Source organism: Heteronotia binoei, chromosome 21, assembly GCF_032191835.1.
Source record: "Heteronotia binoei isolate CCM8104 ecotype False Entrance Well chromosome 21, APGP_CSIRO_Hbin_v1, whole genome shotgun sequence".
NCBI classification, from domain to species: Eukaryota; Metazoa; Chordata; class Lepidosauria; order Squamata; family Gekkonidae; genus Heteronotia; species Heteronotia binoei.
Window position 1 is genome coordinate 189,366,337 of NC_083243.1, and position 17,460 is coordinate 189,383,796.

Here is a 17,460-nt window from a genome sequence, read left to right on the forward strand (position 1 = left end):
ATGCTGGCTGGGCTGGGGAACACCTTACTTTCCTCCATATACCTCCCCCCATTCTATTTTTGCATCATTAACAACCCACAGCCTGTTCTGGACTCCTGTTTCACAGGCATTGAGAGGCAAATGCTTTCTTGCACACAGATAGCCTCCTAACTTTAAACAACTTCTCACCATGGGGTTACCAATCCCCAGCTGGGGGCAGGGGATCCCGTGATTTGGAGGCCCTCTCCCCACTTCATAGTTATCAGAAAGTAGGGTGGGGATGTCCACTGAGCACTCCATATCCTATGGGGACTGGTTCCTCGTAGGATATAATAGAAAATTGATTTGTGGGTATCTGGGGCTTGGGAGAGGGGCTGTTTTTTGAAGTAGAAGCGCCAGGTTTTCAGTATAGCATCTGATGCTTCTTCTTAAACACCCCCCCCCAGGTTCAAAAAGTTTGGACCAGGGGGTCCAATTCTATGAGCCCCCAAAGAAGGGTCCCCTATCCTTCATTGTTTTCAATGGAAGGAAGGCATTTACGTAAAAGGAACATGATGGCCAGATGGTGACTGTAGCCATGAAATTAAAAGACGTTTGCTCCTTGAGAGGACAGCTATGGCAAACCTAGGCAGTATAATAAAAAGTAGACATCACCCTGCCAACAAAAGTCTGTATAGTCATAGCGATGGTATTCCCAGTAGTAATGTACGGCTGTGAGCGTTGGACCGTAAGGAAGGCCGAGCGCAGAAGAATAGATGCTTTTGAGCTGTGGTGCTGGAGAAGACTCTTGAGAATCCCTTGGACTGCAAGAAGATCAAATCAGTCAGTCCTAAGGGAAATCAACCCTGACTGTTCCCTGGAAGGTCAGATGCTGAAGCTCAAATATTTTGGCCACCAAATGAGAAGGGAGCACTCACTGGAGAAGACCCTGATGCTGGGAAAGACAGAAGGCAAAAGAAGAAGGGGACGGCAAAAGATGAGATGGCTGGACAGCGTTACTGATGTAACTAACACGAATTTGAGCAGTCTTCGGAGGATGGTGGAAGACAGGAGGGCCTGGCGTGACTTTGTCCACGGGGTCGCAAAGAGTCAGACTCGACTGTGTGACTGAACAACAACAAAATGATGACCAGAACTCCCTTTGGAATTCAGTTGTGCTTGACACAACCTTGCTCCTGGCTCCACCCTCAAAATCTGAATATTTTCTGGATCAGACCTAGCAACCTTATCTCACCCACAACAGCGCCCTTCCAAACATGGACACAGACTCTGGGACCAGAGCCTGCAGCAAATCAAGATGCTAGCTTTATCCCCGTATTCACTCTGACAGCATTATCACTGGACCTAACAAGTTCAGCCACACCTTCTCCGGCTCATTCGCTCCAACATTATATATGCCATCAAATGTCAGCAGTGCCTTTCCAGTCGCTATATTGGACAAACAGTTCAGTCTCTTTGCAAAAGAATAAATTTAGATCAAACATTGAAAAACCCAACAACTCTCAAAACTAGCGTGGGAACATTTTAATCTTCCAAACAGAGGAGCTTCAAGGGAGATTACAATGCGATATTTTTGCGCTTGAAGTCATTCACAAATTCAGAACAATGGACCCCTTCAGGGCTGAATAATAGCATAAAATTCAATCTCACTACAGATGCTTTTTCTGCCGCCAAGCATTTTCCCTTTGTTTTAATCAAGTTAATTACTAATCAAGTCAATTACAATGTGCATCGTATCTTGAGCTCCTTCTTTGCCGCATCCCTTCCCCCTTCTGACAGGGATATAAGGACTCAGACATCCCCATTCTGACTTGTATCTGACAAAGGGAATTTTGACTCACAAAAACTCATACGTTGAAATTGCGTTGGTCTCTAAGATGCTACTAGACTCAAATCTAGCTGCTTTGCTTCAGTATCATTTGCACACTCTTTTACCCAACAGAATAGAACTACATGCCAAAATTACTAGTGGACCTAGTAGTGACATTTTTTTTTGGTATATCAAGATCCACTGATACATGCTTCTGTTATACTGTGCTCCACCCTTTTGAGCACTTCACAGTAGGAGTGTACACTTTTTTTAAAAAAAGTACTTTGTTTTGGGATTTGTAGGGCATGCCTTTTGTTATCCTGAATCTTAAAGAGCGCAGCTACTGATTCAGGATTCATTCAGGTGTGTATTTCAGATTCTGGAATTTGGGGACCATTATTTTTGCCATTCTCTTCCTGAGGCAGTGTGGGGGGGGGAGTGTACCCCAGTCAACAGCTTTTGGGTATCAAGTTATTGGCTTAAGTGTAAAAAAAACCCTCCAAAATTACCTTGGTATTACGTAGCATCCCCAATCCTCCATGTTTCCCAGTTAAGGGAAAATGCTGCTCAATCAAATTACGAAGATAATCTGGCTCCAGTGGTTAAAAGAGAAAGAAATTTGGCTTACAGAAATAGAAGCATATCTTACAGGACATATTTCTGTAGGTACATTTAACTTATTGTGTTTTAACAATTTATTAATAACACATGGTTACAATATTGAATTATCTTTTTTTCCCTTATACTAAACCATATGATATTTCACGCCCCCCCTCCCTCCCCCTCTTAGGGAAGGGACAGTGGTTCAGTGGTAGAGCATCTGCTTGGTAAGCAGAAGGTCCCAGGTTCAATCCCCGGCATCTCCAAAAAAGGGTCCAGGCAAAATGGTGTGAAAAACCTCAGCTTGAGACCCTGGAGAGCCGCTGCCAGTCTGAGAAGACAATACTGACTTTGATGGACCAAGGGTCTGATTCAGTATAAGGCAGCTTCATATGTTCATATGTTCCAATATTGACTTCCCCGAAGTTATAAATTTGCATTTAATTCTAAAGGTACCACTAATCTATCAAAATATAATACTTTTGATTAATACTAAAAAATTGTCCAATGTCTTTTTACGTTCCACTCTTTCTCCATATATCCTTTGAATTTCTTCCACTCCTTTTTGAATAACTCTAAGTCATAGTCTCTTAAAGTTTTAGTTAGTTTGTCCATCTCACACCACGATAAAACTTTCACAATCCAATCCCATTTCTCTGGTATTGGTCCTTGTTTCCAAAGCTGCGCATACAATGTCCTAGCAGCTGAGAGCAAATACCAAATTAAAGGCCTATCTTCCTTTGGAAAATTTTCTAGTTGCAATCCAAGTAAAAAAGTCTCTGCAGTTTTCTTGAAGTCATAACCCAAAATTTTGGAGATTTCTTGTTATATCATCTTCCAATACTCCTTCGCTTTTTCACAAGTCCACCACATGTGGTACATTTAACTTACTGTGACCATATTAGCTTAGAAAAGATTAACTTGCTACAGTTCTCAGCCCAGTTAAGAGAAGAATAGAGGTCCTATATGAGGTAAAGCAGAAGGCAAGCTTTGGCCAAGGAGGCTCAGTATCTAATTGATGAGAGTGTGGGGCCAACTGCCTTCCAAGTGTACCGGAGTGAGACAACTTTCTTAACCTTTTCCCTTCCAGATGCTTTTGGAAGTAGAGTTGCAATATCTAACACATGTGCACTTACTTTCAAAGGACCATTTTCTATGGAAAGATCTGGCCACCAGGACTCTACCTCCCATTGAAAGCATTTTCCCTTTAAAATGTAAAAGACCATTGTCAGGTCACAGGCCACTGGAGTATGAAAACCAGATCTACCACTCATTGAAAACAATGCCCCCTTAAACCTTAAAGAAAATGTTTCCAAAGGGTGGTAGATCTAGCCTCTGGAGTGGCAGCCAGCTCCCCGCTCACAAGGAGCAGGAGAGGTGAGGGGAAGAGAGAGAGTGTGAATGCTGCCTACAAGGAAGCAAGGCCGTCTTTCCTCCTGGCCAGGTCTCATTTCCTGCCACCGCTCAAGAGTGGCAGCAGGAAAAAAAAGTAAAAAGAATTGCCATTAGCTGAACAGCATAAAGTCACTTCTGGGGAAAATGTGAAAATACGTTTTTACCATAGAGATCCCAGTGATTCATGGAGAGGTCATTTCCAAGTTTTCCCAAGACATCGTGCCATCACCAGGAGGGCCTGCATGTCTACCGCCATCCTGCCAATTGCTACGCCGTAGCCCTAAGAGGATGCTGCTGTGGGCATTGAAAATAATGTCCCTTTAAACTTTAAAGGGACATTGTTTTCATTCTTTTTCAGTGTGCGGTAGACCTGGACTCCAGAGCCCAAGTTACCACTCATTATTTAGAGCAGCCACAGCTGCCTGCCAGTCTTCTGTGGGGTAGACAGGGGCTCTGGAATTCAAAGGCCAAGACTTCGTGTAGCAAATAAAAGGCAGGTACATCACCAAACAGCTATTGACTGAGGGTGTGTCTCCTCCCTCTCTGATCCTATGCTTCTCCTAGGGTTTCCAGGTCTGACTTAAGAAATATCTGGGGACTTTGGGGGTGGAGCCAGGAGCAAGGGTGTGACAAACACAATTGAACTCCAAAAGGAATTCTGGCCATCACATTTAAAGGGACCACATGCCTTTTAAGTGCCTTCCCTCCATTTGGAAATAAGGACAGGGGCACCTTCTTTTGGGGCTCATAGAATTGGACTCCCTGGCAGTGGGGTGCCGCAGGGCTCGGTACTTGGTCCCATGCTCTTTAACTTGTTCATAAATGATTTAGAGTTGGGAGTGAGCAGTGAAGTGGCCAAGTTTGCAGATGACACTAAATTGTTCAGGGTGGTGAGAACCAGAGAGGATTGTGAGGCACTCCAAAGGGATCTGTTGAGGCTGGGTGAGTGGGCGTCAACGTGGCAGATGCGGTTCAATGTGGCCAAGTGCAAAGTAATGCACATCGGGGCCAAGAATCCCAGCTACAAATACAAGTTGATGGGGTGTGAACTGGCAGAGAGTGACCAAGAGAGAGATCTTGGGGTCGTGGTAGATAATTCACTGAAAATGTCAAGACAAAGGCCAACGCCATGCTTGGAATTATTAGGAAGGGAATTGAAAACAAACCTCAGGATGCATCTGAGAGTGCAATTTCTAGCTGTAAAGAAAAAGATTTGCTTAGCTGCAGCTAACTAGAAAGACAGTTACTGGGAGACCCTATAATGAGCAAGGGATAAGTAAAGTAATTTGTGATCAATCTAGCCACGGTGCCAAAGAGGGCCTATGCTCTAATAGCTGGAAGTCTATTAACTGAACTTCACCAAATCAATGGGTGTTTTTGCACTCACGTTTTACTGGCGCCACGACCCTCCTGACGCCGGCGAATCTGCATGGATTTCGCAACAGAAGCGCCGGCGCTCCCAGAAGCGCCGGCGCTTTCCGTCGCTAAGCCAGCGCAAACGTTTTCCTGCATCTTTGCGATTTCCGTTTGCACTGGCTTAGCGACGGAAGTAGCCGGCGCTTCTGGGAGCGCCGGAGCTTCTGGTGCGAAATCCATGCAGATTCGCCGGCGTCAGGAGGGTCGTGGCGCCAGTAAAACGTGAGTGCGAAAACGGCCAATGTGTAACTGCTTGCTAAGCAACATACATAAGACAGAAACAGAAGATGTAATGAAGTATATGTTAGATAGGTAGGACTGTCTTCTCTTTTCTCATGACAATTTGAAAAAAAAAGGTTGCCTGGAACAGATGTAGCTGGAGCATGTGCAGAAAACCCAGTTGCAGCAAAATGGACCTGCTTAATGTAAGCAGAGGAAACATTTTTCTTAAAATGTGGATCACCTAGGAATGAGAGCTCAGAGCACTCAGCAAGAGAGGAGCTCACAGAGAGACCATCCCGAGAAAGCAAGCTTTGTCTTCTGCTCTCCAACACAGTAGCAACAAAACTAGGCATGGCCAGGCTTCAGTTGGGGCTGAAGCTCTCCGGAAGCCCTAAGCCTGATTTCTCCATCCTATCCTGAGGGCCCATAGGATAGAATGGAGAGATTGGGCTGTGGGTGCGGCACTGGAGAAGAGGGCTTTAAACTTTAAAGCCCTTATATGGAATCATAAAGCAGCCGTGGCCCAACCTCTCCTATGGGCCCGCGGGACAGAATGGAGAGATTGGGCTGCCTCTGATACTGCCTCCCAATTGGCCTGTTTGAATTATGCAGCCAATCGGGATGCAGATCTTTGGATCCTCTCAGTCTGTTGTGTTGCTTCTCAAACTCAGGACACAACACCCAACATGTCCAGGCATGTCTTCACATACATGACAGTTATCATCTGGAGGTTCTTGGACCCTTACATTCTGTGGTTACTGGTAGCGTTGTCTACAAAACAAGAGTCTAATTTGCTGGATATAATGCTAAATATTTGGAAGAACCTTCAAATAACTCTATATAGAAATTGCAGCATAAAATATGCAGTAAGTAAATCTAAATGTATGTCTAGAATTCAGAAACTGGAGCAGTTTAAAAAGAGCTGTGCACTTCTTAGCAAGGACTGCCTTCTGTTTTCTTCATTTAAACTAAAACTTTCTTTTGGGCTTTTCTGTCAACTCCTGTTTGTTTGACGGAATGAGGATGATGACGCAGCTTACACAGCTTCACCTTCAGTGAGCAGTGAAGGTGAATAGTGTTTTAAAAGAAGAAAATCCTGAATCCATTGTTGCATTTCCTTGGGTTTATCTCAGTCTTACTTAAACACAACAGTGTCCACCTCAGATTCCTTTTGTCTTTCTCCTCCCACTTCCAAAGGCTTTCATGCTGAATAATTCATGCAGATTTATTTGTTTTAAGGTTATTTGAGCATTTCCTCCCTGTGCTGTGGACCCCAAGTAATTTACTCTTTTGCAGAGCGAGGCTCAGAATTTGGACTAGTGCATTTATATAGGAGCCTTATTTGCTGTCTCAGCATTTTTTCTCCCAGCTATTATCTGCTTTAATACTTAAATAGCATTGCCTTGCTTGAGGACACATAACCATTCTCCTTGAGAGATGCCATGAATGCTTAAAGTGACCCTTTTTGTGAAAGGTTGGTGCAAGTCCCTGGCTCAAGTAAAGCTATGATTCTTCCCTCCTCACATAGTTTCTATAGGTCAGAGACATTATTTATATGAGAAAGGTTAAAGAGTTTTCTGCATAGGGCATTTTCACAGATAATTTGCTGCTTAACTGTGCAACGCCAAGCAGAGTTACATCCTTCTAAGCCCATTGACTTCAATGAATGTAGAAGGGTGGAATTCTGCTTAGGATTGCACTGTAAGCACATACGTAAATAACTGGCATTTAGCCCAAAAAGAGGGTGTCAGTGCTGATTTTGATTGTGTATGCACCAGTAATCACACAGATGTTCGTGGGTAGGTGAATGACCAAGTTTATTTCACTCCCCTTCTCTGCATCCATTTTTTCCTTTGCTTCTGTTGTATATCTAAAAACGAAGAGAAGAGCATTATGGAATGTGATATTATCTCTGCTCACGACTTGAGTTCGATCCCGGCAGAAGCTGGGTTCAGGTAGCCGGCTCAGGGTTGACTCAGCCTTCCATCCTTCTGAGGTCGGTAAAATGAGTATCCAGCTTGCTGGGGGGAAAGTGTAGATGACTGGGGAAGGCAATGGCAAACCATTTAAAAAGTCTACCGTGAAAACTTCATGATTCAACGTCACCCCAGAGTTGAAAATGACTGGTGCTTGCATAGGGGACTACCTTTACCTTTTTAATGATAGTAACTTAAGTTACCGTTCATCATAAAAGAAAACATTCAGTGGAGATAAGCAAAAATTGGAGGAGCAAAACTTGCAGATTACTCCTAGCATTTGAATAGCCCTCAAGGGTTGTGATTAAGACTCACAGTCTCATTGTGTGCTGCAAAGACACAGTTCCCATAATTTACGGTTTTGTGGTATATGGGAGTTTCACATACCCATATTATGCAACCCTTTCCCATTCTGCTCTAGTCCATCAAAATGAGGAGCAGAAATGGAGTTGCTATTTCAGCCAACGCTGCTAGCTCCACCTGTGGCCAGGACTCTTTTATTGCGTACTAGCCCGAAACCCGTGTTTCACTACGTCATTTAACTGCTTTTAAAGTTTTTTGTTTGTTTTAAGTAGGAAGGGTGTTTTGGTTTTGGAAGATTAAGAAACTCAATTGCCATACCGACTGTTATGAAAAATGCCTATTCTTGTTTAGAGCTGACTTCCCCTTTTAGTCTGCACAACAACCCTGTGAGGTAAATTAGACTGAAAGTCTGTGAGTGGTCTGAACTCTCAGTGTGGACCAAAAGCAGGAGGCAAGCAATCTCAGTAGGTATAATGACGCAGAGTCCAGCCTTCAAAGCAGCCATTTTCTCCAGGGGCTGATCAAAGCCACCAAGTAATACACCGTCTTTAAGTTTGCGAAAATGTATTATAAGGATTGTGTACAACACATAATAAACAATATAATAATTATAGAGGCTGGCGGTGCTAAGGTCTTTTAGCACCGCCGGCCTCTATCATTATTGTATTGTTATGTGTTGTACACAATCCTTATAATGTATTTTTGCAAACTGAAAGACGATGTATTACTGGGTGGCTTTGATCACTCTATTAATTACACCAAGTGCTCTTCAAGCAGCACGTTTTCTCCAGGGAAGCTGATCTCTGCCATCTGGAGAGCAGCTGTAATCCATCTGGAGAGCAGTGCCATCTGGAGAGCAGTGATCCTCAGCTGTCACATGGAGAATGGCAACAATGGTTCCCCAGGAGGAAGTGGCTGGTTTAGAGAGTGGAGTCTATGGCATTGTACCTGTCTGAGGGCTCACCCCTTCTCAAACCTCACCCTCTCCATGCTCCACCCCTCAAATCTCCAGGAATTCCCCAACCTGGAGTTGGCACCCCTCTCTCATTTCCAGCAGCAGTAGGAATGTTCTGGAGAGCAGTTGTAATTTTGAGTAGCAACATTGGTTCCCCAGGAGGAAGTGGCTGGTCTGGAGGGTGGAGCCTATGGCATTGTATTTCTCTGAGATCTCACCTCTCCTCAAACCCCACCCTCTCCATGTTCCACCCCTCAAATCTCCAGGAATTTTCCAATGTGGAGTTGCCAACCCTATGCCCTTCCTAGCAGCAGTAGCAGTGTTATTACACAGGTCCAGGGTTTTGGGCTGGGCATTGATGAGTCAGTCAGGACACCTGTTCAACTATCTGCAGTCTCTGTTATCCGATTTTTACCTCAGACTGAACACAGAACTGCACAGCTGAGCAATCGGGGGGGGGGTGCCTCAACTATCTGCAGTCTCCATTAGCTCATTGCCACCTCAGAACACAGAGCTCCACACCTGACCAATCGGAGAGGGGTGGTGGGTAAGCAGGGCCAGCACTGGGGTTTCTGCCGCCCCAGGCAAGGCTCCGCCCCCACCTTTCAGTGGGGGAGGGCTCCCACCGTCAACCCAAATTGGGCCCCTTTTGCACAGAGAGCTTCTCTTGAGGAACCCTTCATGCAGACACCCCCTTGCTCAACCCTCCTGCAGTGTGGGAAGGCCGAGCGGGGCCAGATGGCCCTGTTTGCATGGAGGGCTCCTTTTGAGGAGCCCTCCATGCAATCCCCCCCCCCGACCTTCCCACAGCACAGGGCCAGATCACTCGGCCCTTCCCTTCCCCAGCGCCGTCGGAGGACGCTGGGGAAGGGAAACACCGCTCTTTTGGCTTTGAGGGATCGGAGAAGCTCCTGTGATCCCTCAGAGCCGAAAGAATACTCAGCCCTCCGCTTCCCCAGCATCCTCTGAGGACTTTGGGGAAGGGAAACGCCACTCTTTCTCGGCTCTCAGGGATCAGGGGATCTCCTCCGATAAAATGAGCAGGAGGCTCAGGGACAGCATGAGCGGGGAGGGGGTGCCCGCCTCTAGGCAGTCGCCTAGTTTGCCGACTCCCACATGCCAGCCCTGTGTGGAAGCAGGCAACCGGTTGCCAGGCACACAGCAAAGCTTTACCTTGTTGGGAACACATTTTACTCCTTTTCACTGACTTAGAAGTTGAACTTCTAAAAATCCCTTCTTAGTGGGCATTGATGTCTTGGAAGGAATGCACTCCCCAAATTTTGGATTTCTGTGTCCAGGGGTTTGGGCTGGGCATTGATGATCTGTCAGGACACTTGTTTTTGTATATGTGTGTGTGTATCTAGCATATACATCTGGTGGAGGCGGGTCTTCTGACCATTTATGTGACAAACAGCCACATCCTGAGTGTAATCCATCCATCAGCTGCAATTCAATAAAACCTAAATGAGATAGCTGTTGTGGTACTGGCTGTTCCTGATGATCAATAATAATAAGGGGGATTTGGGCAGAATTTAGATTCTTTCGATTCTGCTTTGACCCAGCTATTTGTAATGGTTCTTTTATTTTACAGCAATCCCAGGTTCCTTATGATTGCGCTGGCTTATGCAATACCATTGGGTGTTTTCTCTGGTTGGTCTGGAGTTCTTGACTGGATATTAACCCCGGCTCATGTGAGCCAGGTATGTATGTATATGGCACTTTGTGTGTCTTGCTTATATGTGGCTGGTATTGTTTTTGTTACAGTTAACTAAGATTACCTTACTGAAGCAGAGCACATAAAAAGTGATGCCCTTGTACAGGGGTCCTCAAACTTTTTAAATAGGGGGCCAGTTCACTGTCCCTCAGACTGTTGGAGGGCCAGACTGCTGTTACTGTACTGTCAGTTCTCCGTCTTCTGCATCTCTCTCCCTTCCACACCACACACCCCGGCCTGGGAACTCACCTCACCTCGGTATCACCTCACACTCTGTCTCCGGCGCCTCAGCCCAGTGCCGTAAGTGTGCGTTGCTAACGCAAGTTTAGGTCGAACGTCACTTCCGGTCTGATTTTGCCATAACCCGGCGGGCCGCATAAACGTCCTCAGTGGGCCGCATCCGGCCCACGGGCCGTAGTTTGAGGACCCCTGCCCTTGTAGAATAAAGTATGTCAAGCAACTGTGGTACCATTTGAGGTTCAGCAAAGACTGAAGAAATTCCCAGGGCAGGAAAAGGGAGTGAAGATAGAGGACAGAATTGGTGTCCGCTTTACTGGAAGAGCGTACCTCATTGGTAAAGAAATGCTTATTTTTAAGAGTTGAAAAGTATTCTAAGTGGGAAAATAATGTAGAACAATTTATTTTACTGTTACAAGATGGCATTGAATTAAATTGACTCAGGAAAGTCAAAACAGTATAATTCTTCAGACAAAACAACACAACTTCTGGAATTCAAGTAACGATGGCTAACTAGCTTAGGTTTAGAAGATGATAAAATTCATGGTTCGCTAGCTGCTGTTAGCTGTGATGATGGAGAAACAGGTTGTCAGGAGCGCCTACGATGTCCGTTACATCTAGCTCACAAGCTGACCCCTTATTTAAACTCTGAGGACCTAGTCATGCTGATCTATGCCACTGTAGCCTGCAGATTAGGCTACTGTACATGGGTCTGCTTTTGAAATCTCAGATGCTTCAGTTGGTACAAAATGCAGTATCAAGATTCCTGTCTGTGGTCAGTTGCTTGAAGACTATCACTCCAATTCTACCTCAATTGCACTAATGACCTACTTGCTTCTGGGCCCAATTCAGCATGCTAGTTATTACTTCATGGCCTAGACCACCCATACATTCACTCCCATGCACCAGTTAACTGTCCTCAGATAACCTTTTCCTTGTGATGCTCTCACTTAGGACAGTCCATACAGCAACAGCAAGGTCAGGTATTTTCTCTGTGGTAGGTCTTATGCCATGTGGCTGGTAGAGTGGGTGAACCTTCACATTTGGGCAGTGTTTGTTACAAGAGCTGGATCTGACATAAATGTCACTTTGTTGGAACAGGCCATGTATTCCATAAAATGTAATGCCAGGTACCAGAGGCACAAACTTTATAAAGGATAGCAGCTAGTAGGCTCTGAGTTGGTGTGTTCTCACTGCGAGGCCCCATGGGCTACAGAGGGGAATGCAGAGGAAGACCCATATGGGCATACTGGAGAGCCAGCAATGCAGCTCTGGGCAGATGCTCCCACAGATGGTACTCAGACTAAGCAAAACCCGATACGCTGGAGACACCCATCCAGCCAAGGTTGCCAGGTGATCCATGGTGGGGCGATGCTGGGAGGTCAAGCCAGAGATGTTAGCAAGCCATACCACTCAAGGCTGAAGGTCACCAGATCATCTGATTATTATTATTATTTATTGGATTTTTTACTGCCCTTCCCAATAATCAGGCTCAGGGTGGTTTACATCAGGTACATACAAATACAGATTAAAACCAGCATCCTTTATATAATAAAAGCCTTGTGGTGAGGCCAAGTCCAGGTCTCCCGTTGGCTTAAGGGTGCACTCCAGAAACCATTGGCCCATCATTTGTCAGTCACCACCTCTGGGTTCCCATTGGCTGACTCCCCTGTCCCCCACTTACTGCAGGCCTGGGAACACTGAACAAACTGGCCAAACAGTCTTACCTCAGAGACAGACTCATCGCCGACACTTCTTTGTACCTTCTCTGTCAAGTGGCCTCAGGGCTGCCGCGCTACCGTGGCCTCACAAAGTGTTTCTTCAGAGGCCAGGGCAGTCACCTCTTTCCTGTCACCCCCCCCCCCCCCGCCTTGCCCCAGAGTAGACAAGGATTGGGCCACTGGGAAAGCTGCTAGCCAGAGGCTATTCCTAAGCAGCCAAGGTTGCTTCTGTTAGTAAAGGGAGAGGCCTCAACTTAATAGTATGCCCTAGAGTCCATCCTCCAAAGCAGTTATTTTCTCCAGGGGAGAGAGATCTGTTGCCTGGAGTTCAGCTGTGATACCAGGAGATCTTCAGACTCCACCTAGAGGTTGGCTACCTGAGGCTTGGCAGCACCCTCTGACTTTGGGATGAGAATGGAAACTTACAAGCAGAAAAGGAAGCATTGATCTACACTGAATCTAGTCCTATGGCCCTGAATAAGAATTCTAAGCAAAAACTGAAAAAGTGCTAATAAAACCACCTGTACCAGAAGGCATGGCCATTTGTTGTTGTTACTGCAGTTTCATATCTTCATTTGGCTTCAAAGAAGTGACCTTCTCATTTTGGGTACCTACGAGACCAACTGAACACAAGAAACAAGTCACTGTGGGAGCAAGAGTGACTGTGTCCTTGAAGCTCTACTTCGGTGAAAGGAACTACAATTGTGTCACTTCTTTTGCATTATTCAGGAGGAGCATGTATAGTTGAAATGTAATACGATATACTTGTTAAATACTTTGATGACACAGTAAATAGTTTACACATACTTAAGATTGAAAACACCTTTGTGTGCTTAAAATTGACACGGGGGCTTATTTGTACTCCAGCATTTCAGTGCTTCTTTATCTTGTTGCCCATTTCACACTAAAACCCTATTGTTTGTTGCTCCTATTCAGCAGCAGCCCCCCAATGACAGCCAGTGTGATTTGATAGTTGCCAACTCCAGGTTTGAAAATTCCTGGAGATTTGAGGGGTGGAGCCTGGAGAGGGTGAGTTTGAGCAGGGGTGGGACCTCAGACAGCTACAGTGCCATACGCTTCACCCTCCAAATCAGCCATTTCCTCCTGTGGAACTACTGTTGCCACCCTCCAAGTAAGGGAAAAGGTATAATACCTCCGCGAAAACCAGCCTCAGACTTATGTACAAATAATATTCATTCATAAATATTCCAAAAATTGAAAAAGTTAGTCATATAATACATATAGAATACAAATACAAAGGGAACATACACATTCCCCCAGAACCACTCACAAACAAATAAATGTCCAATATTTCTCAGATGCAAGGTGCAGACAGAAGTTCTAATGAAAAAGTTTTATATGGAGAGCCAAGCTCCTAGAGGCTTGTAACCCAGTATTTGAAGTTTTTCATGGAGACCCACGCTCCAACAGTTGTTTCCTTGGTACAGCAAAGCATAAGAAGAAAGATGCGGGGAGGGATGGTGGCTCAGTGAAAGAGCATCTGCTTGGGAAGCAGAAGGTCCCAGGTTCAATCCCCGGCATCTCCAAAAAAGGGTCCAGGCAAATAGGTGTGAAAAACCTCAGCTTGAGACCCTGGAGAGCAGGGGAGGGATGGTGGCTCTGGTAGAGCATCTGCTTGGGAAGCAGAAGGTCTCAGGTTCAATCCCCGGCTTCTCCAACTAAAAGGGTCCAGGCAGTAGGTAGAGCATCTGCTTGGGAAGCAGAAGGTCCCAGGTTCAATCCCCGGCATCTCCAAAAAAGGGTCCAGGCAAGTAGGTGTGAAAATCCTCAGCTTGGGACCCTGGAGAGCCGCTGCCAGTCTGAGAAGACAAGACTGACTTTGATGGACCAAGGGTCTGATTCAGTATAAGGCAACTTCATATGACTCGGCAGTAATTTATCTGACGTTTCGCATACGCTTCTAAAAGCTGTACATAAAAATAAAATACTAACTCATAAAGAAGATATTACTCACATACCCCATAGGAGGTTTCAAGAGTGGAATAAACCATACCTTTCAAGGAAAATCTTTATCATATTCAAATGCTGATGCTAAATAAAAACGTTATCTGGTATGGTCAATTTCCTAATCCACCACAGGGAACACACACCTTTAAACACAAAGGTGTCTGAAATTTCAAATGTTCCTTAAAGATGCAGCATTTAAAACAACATAGCTTCCTCACAAGAGATCGCATAGCGGAAACAATACTAAATGGTAAAATCTTCAGATGTCAAATAAATACTTTTAATGGGGGGCCACTTGCCCAGACCCTCTTTCTAGAGCCCGTTGTATTTTCTCCACAATGGGCCTTATTCCTAGTAAAATAATAAAACATCAAATTCCTAAAAAAACCAAAAGCTGATGGTGAAGCAGGCAACACGCACACGAGCCTCTCATGTAACAGAGACCTCAGGCCACCCAGTGACCAGTAAAACTGGCACTGCCCCCCGCCCCATGAGGTGACCGCCACCTATGGCTGAAGGTTGCTGGGTGTTCCATAGGGGAGGGAGGCCTAGCCACTGAGTTGCATGCTTGATGGCAGGACTAGACTCCCAATGTGTGGAAGAAACTGCTGAAGAACAGCCCCCATGGGCCAAAGTGCAGCCACCTCATGGGAGGGCATGAATATGGCCACCAGAAGGCCCCAGCAGAGGATCGCCTGTGCCCCCCCTCCCGTTCGAACTCTCATCCCCATGTCTATCCAGGACAGCATTTCTGGAATTGCAGGTTGAGCTGAGAGATATACAATCTTGCCTTGGAACCCTAAACCATCATGAATGTAGCTGTTGGAGCGGCCAATTTACCAGTGAGGCTGCCACTGAAGTGAAGGGGTTCTTGTCTGCTGCAGATGAGGTTGTTCTACCACACTGAAGCCATGATTAGTTAAAACAATTTTATTTGGTAACATATGGTAACAAATTATATTTCTTGCATAATTAATAACTTCTTTTATCTAGCCCATATATTACTTTCTACCCACCCCTCCCCCCGTTACTTGACTCCCGCCGGTGTTATTTACTTAAAGTACTAGTGTTTAAAAGTACCCTTAACTAATAAAAACAAAAATTAATATTCTTCTTTTTTCTAAGACTTAATCATTATCAAAAATTGCCCAATGTCCTTTTATTTTCACTCTTTTTCTACATATCTTCTAAACTTTTTCCACTCCATCTTAAAAACTTCTAAATCATAGTCTCTTAAAATTCTTGTTAATTTGTCCATTTCACTCCATGTCATACTTTTACAATCCAATCCCATTTCTCTGGTATTTTTTCTTGCTTCCACAACTGCGCATATAATGTTATAGCTGCTGAAAGCAAGTACCAAATTATAGTTCTATCTTATTTTGGAAATTTTTCCATTTGTAATCCCAACAGAAAAGTCTCTGCAACTTTCTTAAATTCATATCCCAAGATCCTAGAAATTTCTTGTTGAATCATCTGCCAGTACTTTTTTGCTCTTTCACAAGTCCACCACATATGGTAGAAAGAACCGTCATGTTTTTTACATTTCCGACATCTGTCTGGCATCTTATTATTCATCTTTGTCAATTTCTTAGGAGTCATATACCATCTATACATCATTTAAAACAGTTCTCTTTAATACTATGACACGTCGAAAGCTTCATAGAGTTCTTCCACAAATATTCCCAAGTTTCCATCTGTATTTCTTTATTTACATTAATTGCCCACTTAATCATTTGAGATTTCACTACTTCATCTTCCGTAGACCATTTTAAAAGTAATTTATATAATTTTGAAATTAATTTTTCGTTGTCTCCAAGAAGAAATTTTTCCATTTCTGTTTGCTCTTTTCTTATTCCTTCAGTTTTAATGCCATTCTCCACCAAGCTCTTTATTTGTTGCATTTGAAAACAATCATATTTATTATTCAGCTCTTCAGCAGTTTTCAATTCTGTTTTGCTACTTTGTATTTTTAATAGTTGATTATATGACAACCACTTTTCTTCACCCGTCTCAGCTGTTGTTTTTATCACTTCGGCTGGCGCTATCCATAACGGTTTTCTCTCATCTCCATATTTCTTATATTTCATCCATGTATTTAGCAAGCTGTTTCTTATATAATGGTGAGAGAAAAAGCCGTCTATCTTTTTTCCCCATAATACATATAAGCGTCCCAGCCAAATTTATTTCCATGACCTTCCAACGCTAACAGTTTTTTGTTTGACAACATTATCCATTCTTTTATCCATACTAAGCAAACTGCTTCATGATATAATTTTAAGTCTGGTAATTGAAATCCGCCTCTCTCTTTTGCATCTGTTAAAATTTTCATTTTAATTCTTGGTTTCTTCCCCGCCCAAACAAACGCTGAAATTTTTCTTTGCCATCTATTAAATTGTTTACTGTCTTTCACAATCAGATTAGTTTGAAACAAATACATTATTCTTAGTAGAATATTCATTTCAATTGCGGCTATTCTACCCAACAGTGACAAATTAAGTTTATTCCACTTTAACACATTTTCATCCATTTTATGCCATAGCTTCTCATAATTATTTTTGAACAAATCAGTATTCTTCATTGTTATCTTCATACCCAAATATTTTACCTTGGAGGTAACTTCACAGCCCGTTAGTCTCTGCAATTCTTGTTGCTTATTTATTTGCATATTTTTACATAGAAGTTTTGATTTTTCTTTATTAATAACAAGGTCCCACCAACTTCCCATATTCTTGTATTTTGGCTAACAACAAAGGTTGACTTGTATGGGGTTTTCATTTATAAACATTATATCATCTGCAAATGCTCTGTATAATTAAGTAAATCCTTTTACTTTTAATCCTTCTATTTATCTTCTTAAATTTGCATCAGTAATATTTCAAGAGTCATTATAAACAACAGTGGGGAACAGTGTACCTTTACTAATTATCATGTCTTCTGTAAGATCAGCATTTATACATAGCCTTGCACGTTGTTCAGTATATATTGCTTTTATCATTCTTATAAAGCTTTCTCCCAGCTCCATTTTCTCCATTACTGCAAACATAAAATCCCAATTTAAATTGTCAAATGCTTTCTCTGCGTCCGCAAAGAATAATGCCACTTCCTTTTCTGGATGTCTTTCATAATACTCTACAGTATTTACAACAGTTCTGATATTGTCT

General features: G+C 43.7%; 1 protein-coding gene across 1 annotated transcript in view; it reads left to right on the forward strand.

Annotated features, from left to right (window-relative positions):
• The window catches only part of SLC49A4 (solute carrier family 49 member 4), a 166,759-nt gene that overhangs the window by 89,804 nt on the left and 59,495 nt on the right, over positions 1-17,460 (forward strand). The window contains exon 5 of the mRNA XM_060262634.1: positions 10,248-10,356. Coding sequence (XP_060118617.1) covers positions 10,248-10,356 — 109 coding nt within the window. The remainder of the gene's footprint in view (positions 1-10,247; positions 10,357-17,460) is intronic.